General features: G+C 49.7%; 1 protein-coding gene and 2 non-coding genes across 6 annotated transcripts in view; 2 read left to right on the top strand and 1 right to left on the bottom strand.

The window, feature by feature from the left end:
- TECTA (tectorin alpha) overlaps window positions 1–12,513 on the bottom strand; it is a 147,701-nt gene that overhangs the window by 109,315 nt on the left and 25,873 nt on the right. For all 4 annotated transcript variants that reach the window (XM_023517294.1, XM_023517296.1, XM_023517297.1 and 1 more), the window contains 3 exons: window positions 11,344–11,917; window positions 6,137–6,738; window positions 627–1,188 (listed from right to left, as the gene is read on the bottom strand). In XM_023517294.1, the coding sequence (XP_023373062.1) occupies window positions 627–1,188; window positions 6,137–6,738; window positions 11,344–11,917 (1,738 nt within the window). The remainder of the gene's footprint in view (window positions 1–626; window positions 1,189–6,136; window positions 6,739–11,343; window positions 11,918–12,513) is intronic.
- On the top strand, window positions 197–303 carry LOC111727490. Its single transcript, XR_002775043.1, has one exon. It is a non-coding gene; the product is annotated as a U6 spliceosomal RNA (small nuclear RNA).
- Window positions 8,900–9,003, top strand: LOC111727487. Its single transcript, XR_002775040.1, has one exon. It is a non-coding gene; the product is annotated as a U6 spliceosomal RNA (small nuclear RNA).

The following is a 12,513-nucleotide window of genomic DNA, read 5'->3' on the forward strand; positions in this document are numbered from 1 at the left end:
ATTTCATCGTCAGGGTAACCCATGAAATAAGGGGTATTAACCCCATCCTACAGATAAGGAAATAGGAGGTTACATATCCTGTTTCAATTAACAAACACAATTCCAAACTGTGTACCCTTAAATTGCTTGCTGAATGTGTTCCGTCTTCTATGGAGGTGGAAGACTGGACCCCCACACCAATCAAGAATGAGGAGCTGTGCTGGCTTCAGGAGCACCTACTCTAGAATTGGAACGATACAGGGAAGATTAGCGTGGCCCTGTGCAAGGATAGCACTCAAGAATGAGGATACAGGACAGGCACAGTGGCTCACACCTGTAATCCCAGGACTCTGGGAAGCTGCTAGGAAGTTTGCTTAAGGCCAGCAGTTCAAAACCAGCCTTATAAGAGCAAGATCCTGTCTTGACCAAATATTAGCAGGACATTGTGGTGGACACCTATAGTCCTAGCTACTCAGGAGGCTGAAGCAGGAGGATCACTTGAGCCCAGGAATTTGAGGCTGCAGTGAGCTATGATGATACCACTGCTCTCTAGCCAGGGTGACAGATAAAGACCCTGTTTCAATAAAAACAAGCAAACAAAAAAAGAATGAAGAGAAGCCACAGGAGAGAGGACAGGAAGCACTCACAGCAGGACGTGTAATTCCTCCAGCCGGTCACCATGATCCCCTGAGTCTGGCAGGTGCTGGCGTAGTTCTGCAGCCAGTTGCAGGCGGTCTGCACCGCGCCCCCATCGATGCAGGAGTCAAACAGGCAGTTCTTGTAGAAGAAGGCGGGGTTGACCTTGCTGTGGCACTTGGAGAAGCCGGCGTTCTGGTTGGGGATCAGGCCACACAGCTGCTGCACCTTGGAGAAACCTTCTACCTTGGCACAGGAGGGACAGCGGTCCCCACAGCCCACCTGGCAGAAGGTGTCCCTCTTCACCCAGCTCTGCCCAAACTCATTGACACTCGACGCCAGCAGGCCCATGGGCATCTCCAGGTCGTCGTCGGGGTCGCCATTGTAGCGGCCACACAGGCCATAGGTGCTGTTCTGCATGCTGCGGGGGACCGTGATGGACAGGAAGGTCTTCCAGTCGTACACGACCTTCAGGCCAAAGTCAGTTTCCACCACCACGTGGAAGCCAAAGGAGAAGATGTTTATCTTGCCTTGTCCCAGCTTCAGGGGCAGATAGAGCCGCTCATCATTGATCTGGAAGAGGAGAGAGGAAGTGGAGAAAGACGGTTGGCCTAGAGAGTTCCTGACTCTTCCTTGAATGATTAGTCTCTCGAAAGACAAGTCCCAGGGGCAAGTTTGAGCAGGTTGAATGCAGTCCTGGCACGCAGTGCTGTTTATGTCAGTCAACTACCATTATTAGGATTTGAACAGACTTAAACGCCTATCCTTGGTACACTAATATACCTATTTATTTCAGTGCCTTCTGTTTATGTAGCACTGCTTCCCCCAGGAGTTCAAATTGTTTTCTCCAAGGTAATGAGAGGGTAATAAGAATTCAATTAAAGCTGAAACTAAAATACCCAAACCCACAACTCCTGTGTTTCCATTTCTACCTCCATCCTGGATTTATTTTAGTGCCAATGGATTAGTGTCTTTGGGTTATTTTTTTCTTGAAGGATGACTTTGCTTTGCCGTTGCATCTGCTGGGATGCCACTCTCCACCCAGCAACATCCCTCCTGCCTTCTAGCCCCTGCTCCAGTGTTGCCTCTTCAGTAAGGCAAGATTTTTCCAGCCCGTGCTGAGAAGGAATCACTCCCTCGTCTGGGCACCGGGAGTATGTTGTGTTTACTCCTCTCGTGTTCTCCTCCACCTCTGGCCAAGACCCAGCCTGGGTGCTACTGAAACACACCTCACCGCTGCCTTTGGTTGTGGCTGAGTGTGTGAGCAAGTGTATGGTTGCAGAGAAGGACCTTGCAGGAAGGGAAAGGCTGAAGTCAGGAGGAGAGGAGATGACAGGCAGGCAAGAATCCCACGAAGGCAAAAAGCAAGTTAGCGCAGGTGAAGGGTGGCTGCAGGAAGAGGAAGAGATGCCTCATTCTCTGTGCCTTGAAGAAAGGAGCTGAAGAGGCCGTGACAGCCACTTAAGCGACAGAGTGCATGGAGGGTGGGAGCAGGTGTGAGGTCAGGCCTGGGAGACTCTGACCTGCCCTGAAAGCTCACAGCTAATAAGCTCAAAGCTGTGGGCTCAGAGGCTGATCTACGCCAGCTGGCTTTTCTGCCGAAGTTTCCTTGTATTCTATGTTCCTTGGCTACCTGGTGTCATGCAGGAGGCAATGTCTCGGGGAGGCAATGTAAGTGGATGGAGCAAAAGGCTTGCAAATTCTGTCATTGCCAAGAGAACCCTGAGAAAGGAGTACCCTGGGCTAAGACAGCTCGGCTTCTCCCGCCTCAGGAGCCCCATGACGGCTGCCTCCACCCGGCACCACTGCCCAGAGTCTCTCCCCGTGAGTGAGAAATGGAGGGAGGAGGGAGCTCAGGGACAGGAGGGCCGAGGGAAAGGGACGGTCTGTCTGAAACAGCTGCAGAGCTGGAGGGATGGGGAGGACGCTGCCGAGGAGGATGGGAAGAAGGCTGGGGAAGGGTGTGGGAAGTGTATTTCAAATACTCAAGTATTAGAAATAAGGCAACGTATTAAAGTTTTAGGGGAGAGGTTTTCTTTAAACAATTCTCTAGACATTTCAAGGTACCCCATGCACCCTACAATTTGCACCCCCATAAGTCTTCCCCAGTGTTCACTTTTCCTGGATGCCCACATCTCATTCTCAGCCTAGCAAATGTGCACTTTGAGGGCTTAGCTCTGAATTCTCTCTTCCAGGAAGCCCTCCCTGAAGCTCCTGGGCTAGCTAGGGCAACCCGTCCTCTCTGCTCTCACAGCCCTTCACATTACCCTGACCCTAACTGTTAACACGTCTGTCTCTCCCCTGGACTCTAGGCTCTCATAGGACTGCAGCCGTATTGGATTTATTTTTCTACACCCCAGGGCTGGGCACAGAATAGGCAGCAGTGGAGCTAAACCAAGTCAGAGTGATGCTCAAAACCTCACTCTTCTCTGATGGCTACTGGACTGCAAGTAAGGGATAGAGACACAGGCCTCCAGGCCTGAGCTGAGTCAGACTTGGCTGCCTGGAAGCCTGAGGGTGGTGGCATGAGAAAGGCAATCTGCAGAGCCTGGGCTGCGGCAGCACCCGCCCTGGGGAGAGGCTCCCTTCCATGGCTCGGCCCCACTCCCCTAGATAGCAGGCTAATTTCCAGCTTCCCTTGGCATCATGGATTTTCCCACGTCCTACAGTGCAGCTGAATGCCGAGAAAGGTCAGAGTCACAGAAGGACCCTGCATGTCCCAAGGAATCACTTCCACGTCACCCTCTATTTCTGAGAGCAGCAGCAGTGACCCGTGCTCTGGGCTGTTTTGCCCGGCCCGTTATTTCACACTGTTGCTCTGATGGCCATTATTCTTCAGGCACAGGGAGAGATGGTGACTAATAATAACATCACGGGAAAAACAAATGCAAATCATTGAATAAGCAGATCCTGTGATGCATATTAATAACTCAGAGTAACTGCTAAATCTATCCCCCAAGCCCCAAAGAAAAGAACCTTCAGTGCAGCCTGAACTTGGTCTTCCTGTCAAGGGCTTGAAAGCTACAATGTACTCTGTTGCCAGCTTGAAAACTTAGAACATGCAGGTGACTTAGAAAGAAGGACCCTGACAAGGAGGCCACTTGTCCTTTAATCTATTCCTCTGTGATGCTCGTGCAGGTTGAATTGTGTCTCCCACTGAAAAATATAATGAGGTCTTGACCCCCCATATCTGTGAATGTTGACCTTGGAAGAGGTAATACAGCTAAGGTGAGGTTATCCTGGATTGGGTAGGGCCTAACTCCAATGAATGGTGTCCTTAAACAAAGAGGGAGATTTGGACACCGACAAACAGGGGACACAGAAGAAAGGAGGCCAGGTAAAGACAGAGACAGAGACTGGGGCTATGCTGCCAAAAATCACGGAGCCCCAGGGACTTCCTCCAACCTGGAGAAGCCAGGACAGATTCTCCCCTAGAGCCACAGAGGGAGCATGGCCCTGCCTTCACCTTAACTTTGGACTTCCAGCCTTCAGAGCTGAGAGAGAATAATGTCTACTGTTTTAAGCCATTCAGTTTGTAGAATTTTGTTACAGCAGCCTTAAGAAACTGACACATGCCTTCTCTATCCGCTGCTCTAAGTGAAGGACTCAGCTGTGTGGTTCTCTTGGCTCTTGACATTAGCAGAGTGCATATCTCCTGGAATTAAAGCAGGGCACATGCCTGGAAGGAGAGCCTGCCCAGGACTTAACCCCACAGGGCCAGGGAAGGAGGAGAGTAAGGAATCCCTTACTCTGAAGCAGAGAGAAGGGCCAGGCTGAGAAAAGAATTAGTGTTCGTGAGGATGTACCAGCCTATCTGTGAAAGTAGCTGGGGACAGGTCAGAAAGTTACAAGCGCAGCCTCACGTATCCATAAAGCTGAATGCAAAGAGTGTGTCACGGGGCAGAAAATAAAATGCATAACAATGTAGATGGGGCAGGACCTGTGGACAGATTCTATTTGAAAAGTAAAGAAAAAACCTGAAATGTAGGAAGGTCCAAGAGTGTTAAATGTCAAAAAGACAAGTAACTACATGGAAATTAAAATTCTAAGGGTGGAAAGATCTCAGATCTGGAGAAGAGGACAAATGTGATGTGAGCCACTCGGACAAAATGATCAAGAGATTTGTTTTAACATACAGTGAAAACAGAGGAGAGAGAAGTCATTATGATGGGCAGTTCCAAGTACCCAGACGTTTGCTAGATATCTTATGTGGGTAAAAAGAAAAAAGCATCAGATACGGTCCTAACTTGCCTACGTGGCAATTTAATCTCTCAGACTATTGACATGGTAACTGGCACTGTGATGAAAGTCACAGGAACCTTGGAAGAAAGGGGTCATTCTGTCATCTCATTCATTCACTGGAGTGTCGCCAGGCGCAGGGCACTGTACTTTGATTCAGCCAAAAGATGGATTAGGTATGGTCCCTGCCCTTAAGAAGTCCATGATCGGAATCGAGGGAGTTAGACACGAAGATCATGAAAAAATACAATATGATTAATGCAATAACAGACGCCAGAATAAGCGGTGATGAGACGTGCAGAGGAAAACAATTGGGATTTAGGGTCATAATAGCCAAGAAAGGGAAGAAGAATGGGCACAGTGGGGTTGCTGCCTTCCATGCTAAGAAGGCAGATTCCCCAATAAACACTAAAAGGAAGATAATTCAAGAAGCTCGGGGACCTCTGTTTGTCAGAAAAGGAGGGTGTGAAATCCCAAGGAAGGAAAGAAAACCATATAGGTGCCCGGGGAGCTCTAGTTCACTTTAGTTTACCTCAGGATTTTTAAGAGAGGGCCTATAAGATAAAGAGTCCCCTCAGAGACAGAAAAATTATGGCAGACCTGGGAGAATAATGTCTAAAAGCCAGCCCCCTAACTCAGCTCCCTGGAAAGCCAGCATGCAGGCTGCTAGCTTCCTGTCAGGCTCCAAGACATGGCTGAGGCCTGATGTGCAGAACTTCTCACCCCTTCTACACCTGTCTTCATGGTCAAGTGCTTTGTGGGTGGAAAGTGTGGGTAGGATAAAAAGAGACTGCTAAAGCCGGTGAGCAATGGGATGGAAGGTGAGGCCTGGTGCTCCACGTATGAGACTCATGATTCCCGTGGTACCAACAGGGAGACTGGGAGAGAGGGAGGAGCCCGCACAGGATAGCACTGTGATCTCAAGAAAGGGAAGGGGGCTGCTTGGAACAATAGCACCCCTTAGGGAGGCCTAGTCTGTGCTAGACAGATGTCTTTTGTCACAGATGGAGCAGCCATGCTAGCAAGTGACTGTGCAAAGTCACACAGCGGTTGCCCAGCTGGAATTCTAATCCAGGTCTGCGCTCTCTCCAGCGTGCTCTGCTATGATGGGAAAGCCACCTTTCAAGAGCTAGCCCTGCTGGTATACGATAGTGACAGAAAAATCTGCAGGGCCTCTCTCTGCTGTCAGATACTAAGCTCTTCTTTGGATTCTGGACCCACCTGATCCAGCAAGTCTTTCTTGCTGACCCCTGTCCTGATGTCCCCACCTGAGGTCACTCACCAACACAGTGTGCTTGTAGGCCCGGTGAATCACGATGCTGTAGCCAAATACAGTCACGTCCACCTGCTTGACCCACAAGGCCAGGGATGGGTCCCGGTCCTCATTCTTGGCTGTGATAATGAACTTGGGGAAAGAGTCTGAGCTCGGCCTGCTTCCCGTGGTGCACAGGGTGAGGGAGCAGCTGGTCTGGAAGTCAAAGGGGAAGCCGTCAAAGGTGAGGTAGTGGCCGTAGCCTGAGACGATGCAGGAGGCATCGGTGCGGGGCTGGCAGTAGTACAGGCCACTCTCCTCCATGCAGAACTCATCATCCTTGCAGGGAATGGTCTCACAGTGGACGCTGTTGTCCGTGCCATTGCAATAGCAGAAGATCTGGCAGTCCAGGTCCACCCAGAAGGTCTCATTGGTGGCAAGTTGATGCCCCTCGAAGTTGCAGCCACACTCGCTCCGGGTGACGCACTGGCTGCCCAGCAGGGCATAGCCCTCGTCACACTGACACCCCTCAGAGCAGGTATCCACACAGATGGGGCCCAGGGCCAAGGTCTCACAGGTCTCTGTGCAGGTCACACACTCCTCAAAATGGCTGTTCTCGGGGCATTCCAGAGCTGAGGGTGGTCAAGGAGAAGAAAGGCGTGAGACAAGGACAGAGGTCAGAGATAGAAGTGTGTGTGCATGTGTATGTGTGTACATGTGTGTTCTCCTTGTACAGTGAACACCTCGGACGTTGTGATCTGAGGCTCGGCAAACCCCTCATTCATATGCCGGGGCACTTATCTTTCTTGTAGAAGGCTCTGAGTCTGCAGAGCCAGTGTTGAGCACCTCCGATGTGCCAGGCATTGTCCTAGGCCCTTTGTGTACCACATCTCAACAACCCGGAAAGTCAGAGAAATCTTCTTCTTATCTTATAGGTGGGAAACTGAAGGTCAATGATTTAACTAAATATAACTAGTAAGTGCCAGTGAGGGACTCAAGTCCCATCCTCCGGATGTGAAGACTCTGGAGAAGGAGTGTGGTGAGCCAGAGGAAACAAGTGCTTTGGGGCCAGAGAGACGGGGAGGCTGACTTAACTCTGGCATGTGTTGGAATGTCCCTGAGCTTCAGTCTCCTCTTTCATTACCTAAGAACCACAGTCACCTAGCAAGGTTGTTCTAAAGATTAATAATCTAACACATCAAGTCCATGGTTGGGTCTCAACAAATAGTATGCCCTTTCCCTCCTTATACAAACATGGATGAGTTTTCACTCTACAAACTGACTTGTTTTCTCCCTTCATCTTTCCTGGTGCCCTCTGGTTGGCTGCTCCCCACCCTGGCACATGGTCACCCCCCACCTCCTCTGCTCACTTCCCCTGCCTGGACCATCCACCACAAAGCCAAATCCTACCCACCCCTCAAAGCCCATTTTAGACTGTGTGTCCCCCTGAATCCTTCCTGGGTAGATCAAGTTCCTGAGCCCAAATGCACAGCACACACCAAGTTCTCAGCCTGTACTGCTCACCGTGGAGCTCTGGGTAAGCGTCTCATTTCTCTCTGTTACCCTGATTGCTCACAATTTGACAGCGGCACAGGGGAAATCCCCTACGAGTCTGAGATCTGAGGAAGGTCTTCTGGGAAAATAAGATCTCTGCTCTAAAACTTTCTTGGGCTCTACGCATACCATCAGGTCTTAATGGTGTTTTACAATGCAAGGACATAAAGGACACTACAGAGAAATAAATTGCACGGCAATAATAGCTCTGCCCACAAGTACCAACTCCACAGTTCTGCTCTGCATACTGGCAGCCAATCTTTTTTTCCTCTGGGCTGAAGGACTATCTCCTTTGGAGTTGAAGGCTAGTTCAGCATGGATTATATATGTCCATCTATAGGAATTTTCACATTTGTCTCTAAATTATGAATGTTCTAATACCGAGTACAGATTTATGATGATAGCAAATAACACAACTTATTTAAATGGCTCTCCCTGTATGACTTACGGTGTTGTCTGAATTTGTCTGAAAGTCTGGAACATACAGACGTGGAATAATAAAACTTCCCGTGGGCCCAGAAATGCCTCTGTGAAATTACTTAATTGGGCAGCCTGGCTCTGCCCATGGAGGGCTGGTTAAAAATATCTGAACAGAGAAGCCGTGGTTGTCTCTCTCTAGGTTCAAAGAAGACTGTGTTCCTGAAATGCAGCTGTGACCCAGTCCGGTCCCCATTCTGCAAGACCCTGACCAGATGAATCTCTCGGTACCTGGAGATGTGATTGGTCAAGTGTGCACACACCAGTCCTTGCCAGACACAGTATACAAGGTCTGCACAGGACATCCTGGGGGCTGTCTCAAGTGGGAGCCCTGGCCCTCTGCCCAAGGAAGCCATGTCCCACATGGCTGCTTCTGCCCACATCTTTCTCTAAAAAAGGCCCTTATAAGAGCTTCCTTTAGCTGTGCTGGCCCAGAGGAGGGATTCTCAGTAACCATCACGTGTGGGCAGAGAGGGAGCACCACCATCACGCCCGCTAAGCTGGCACACACAGTGTCACCAAACTGCCCCATTCAGTACAAAACAATCCAGAAACATTCCCCGTCAGGCAGCAGTCTAACAGGACGGCAGCGACGTGGCCTAGCAACAGAACAGATTTGGTATAGGGGAGACTCAGTAATCCTGTACCGTGAATGACACGCAACTAGAAAGCATGGCATGGGTGCAGGACCAGAAACAGTGTTGGGTACGTTGGAGATGGGATAAAAGAGCATGCTGGGGGGTGGATCTCAAAAGGCTCTGGGTGCTCGCTTCAGCAGCACACGTACTAAAATTGGAATGCTACAGAGATTGGCATGGCCCCTGCGCAAGGATGACTCGCAAATTCGTGAAGCATTCCATATTTTAAAAATAAATAAATAAAAAGGCTTTGGGAAAGTATTATGAGGTCCCATAGACATATGGCCACTAGAAACTGGGGAGTGTTCCTGCTATAGGTGACTTTAGGAAAGCTAAATTCCAGCTTTGGGGGCACAGTACCTGCTATGAGTCCCTCCCCAGGGCAGGGAGGGTTCACCAGGGATTTGACTGCCCTTCTCTGAGATGACAGGCACCAACCCCTCTACTTGGTCCTCAGACTCCCCAAGCTCAGAAATGAGAGGTTTAAAAAGATGTACGCACACGTGTGTTTTTTAGTTATGAGCTCTGCCTATTCAAAGTGCCTAGAGGCAAAGCCAGGAGACCTGAGATCAGTGGGTACAACTTGCCCAGAGCTTGTTTTATAATAACAGCCCCCACCAAAAGGAACAAGGGCCTCTCTGAGTAATGGCTGAGTCCAGCCTGGGGCTGGGAAGATTAAGAAATGAGTGTGGAGCATCTTGTTATCTCCCGAACTAAGAAAGGGCTTTAAAAAAATGATGGCGGTGTGAGAAAGGGGCACAGCGGGCAGTCTGAAGGGGCTCCCACAGGCCAAAGCTGGGACAATTTTAACACAAAAAATAACTAACACATGTAATATGAAATCTAAACCACTGGACAAAATAGGAATCCATGATAAGATGATTGACAGGCAGAGAGACAGACAGACACCTAGATAGGTAGATCACCAGACAGACAGAAGGAAAGGACGCTTGTCACACAGTGACCATAGCTGACTGGCAAAGGAGGAGGATGGGCCAGAGGCAGAAACCGCCAGTCTGTAATCCTCACAGGAGAGATGGATACATGAAATAATCAACAATGCCGATAAATCAAGGAGGGGGGCTTAGAGGAAGAGCCGGATATTTGCGTGATCTTAAACCGTCTCCCCACGGATTGCTTATTAATTGCAAGGGGAAAAACACAGCAGCCGACAGCAGAGATGCTGGACAACACCCTGCCCAGGGGATCACTGTGCATGTGGCCCACAAACGGTGCTTGGCAGCACCTGGGCTGTGAGGCCACGAGAACACCACGTGTCCCCTGCACGAGTGGCTGTGTGAGGGTGTGCAGCTGACGCTTATCGAGAGGAAGCAGCAGGACCAAACGGAGGGCCATGCCATTGTAAAAAGGAGGAGGCTGTATTCTTCAAAAATGGCAGTGTCATAAAAGGCAAAGACAACTGAAGAGTCGTTCCAGGTGTGACAATGAAGTGCAGCATGCAGCCCTAGACTAGGTCGGCAGTAAGGCCACCAAAAACAAAAGGCCGCTTGACGCTACTGAGTCAAGTGACAAAATTGGGAGATGGATGTAAAATTGTTGTGTCAATGTTACATTTCCTACAGCCGGTAACTGTACTGTGGCTACGTAAGTGATAGCCCTTATTCTAAGGGGAGACACAGTCCGTATTTAGGGGTAAAAGGCGTGATGTCGGAGACTCACTCCCCAGTAGAAGGTGGAAAGGAAGAAGCGGAGGAAGACACAGGGGAGGGAATGATAGAGAGAAGAGAGAAAATGTTACCAAGAGGTCAGTCCGGGTAATGGGCATACAAATTTCTTCTATGGAATTTTGAAATTATTTCAAAATAAAAAGTTTGAAAAACAAATAAATGCAGATGGGAAGAAATACAGCAGAAGACAGATGAACAGAGGCAGGGAAGAGAACTTTCATGGTGGTGATGGTTTTTCATATCATTCCTCCCTGTGGCCTCCTCCATACCCAAGGGTGTTACATATCAGGTCTTCCCAGCAATTATTCTAATTACTACTAGTAATGCCAAGCCCTGCTGAGAGGTCAGATACTCTGGGGACAAAACAAAACCCAGCAAAACAATACGCTCTTCATACTCATTGTCAGCTCTGTCCCAGGGAGCAGCGCTAATCTCTATACCCTGAAAGGCACCCCAAGTGATCACTGCCTATTGACCTGAATGGGGCCCTTCTTTGCCAAGGGAAAGGCTATCACAAACTTCTAGTTCTTTGACCCAGTGGTGCCTGTCCCCTCTGCCAAATAAAACCTCAAGTCAACCTGGTGACTTGGTGGCTAATTGTTCTACATGAAAATGGATTGTGCAATTAGAAACAAAAAGACTCAAGCCATTCTCAGTATGGGCACTCTACCCAGGGTGACAAGATGAGAATCTGTCTCAAAAAGAAAAGAAAGGTGAGAAAAGGCCTGGACGGGTCTCCATGCCAGAGGGCACCTCTACCTAGGGAAGGTGCACAGCGAAATTACATCGCCCTGTGCTCCATCCCACCTGGAGAGGGAGTGCTGAGTAAAAGGGTCCAATGTGGCCCCTATGTCCCCACCCCACCAGGGCCCCAACTTACGGCAGAATTCATAGGTCCGCCAGGGCCCCACCTCCACGTCGGCATTCTTGCAAGCACTGGCATACCGGGCCACGGCGTCGCAGAGCTCTGACTCGTTGCCACCACTCTGGCACAGGCGGAAAAGGCAGGTACGGTAGTAGGCGGTGACGTTGACCACTCCGTGGCACTCCAGGAAGGAGCTGTTGGAGGGGTCGTTGATGATGCCGCACCTGGAGCGGCTCCGGTAGAACTTGAGCAGCTCCGAGTCGTTGTTGCAGGCCTTCAGCAGGTCCCCGCACTCCCCATTACAGATCTCCTCGAAAGTGGTCCAGCTTTCCAGGAACACCGCCAGGTTGTCCGTGCACTTGCCATTGGGGAGGCAGAACTCGTCACTGGCGTTGGCATTAAAGAAGCCGCACAAGCCCCCGGTGCAATTGAAGTAAGCGGTGGACAGCCGGATGTACAGCAGACCGGCATCTGAGTACTGCACCGCCACCACGCCCTTGGACTCCACCGTCGTGCTATTCTTGTTTCGATAAATTTCCAGCTTCCCCGAAGGATGGAAAAAAGGCAACTCCACTTCCTGACCATTCAGCTGAAAAATCAAATCACCCTCCTCAATTCCAGAGACGCACAGAGTGCCCACCATTTCCCAGGCTATGGACCGAAGGCGTGTCTGTGCCCTATGACTGGCCCTTTGGGAAATACAACACAGATACCAACTGTTTTTTTAAAACACCAATTATTCTTTCCTGGGCTTCTTTGTTTCTTTCTCTTGGGACATCCCTGATCCGACCCATTTGTGCTCTTTATCTATCTAGACCCTAAGCTAACCCCAAACAAACAAAACTGAAACGGTAGCAAAGCTCGTCTTAGATACACAGCTTCCTCCAGCCCCCCGACATCTCCGCTCAGTGCCTTTTGCAAATGGATCCCCTTCTTCTCCACCTTTTGGGATCCTTCTTCCCCTTTCCCATCTTACTTTTCCTGTGTTCCAGCTTGTTGGGGGCTGAGAGCGTGGATGTGGCTAATGATCTAGCTGTCCACCCACCTATCTGCCTCCTACTAGCCTTATTATAAGTTAATCTCTTCCAGTGCGGCAGTGGGAATGGAAACAGCCCTTTTGGTTTGTGATGTGTATTTTACAATCTCCTTGGATGGCAATGTGTTGAATTTTGTTTTCTAAACTAG

Source organism: Otolemur garnettii, unplaced genomic scaffold, assembly GCF_000181295.1.
Source record: "Otolemur garnettii isolate 467f Iridium unplaced genomic scaffold, OtoGar3 scaffold00108, whole genome shotgun sequence".
NCBI lineage: Eukaryota > Metazoa > Chordata > Mammalia > Primates > Galagidae > Otolemur > Otolemur garnettii.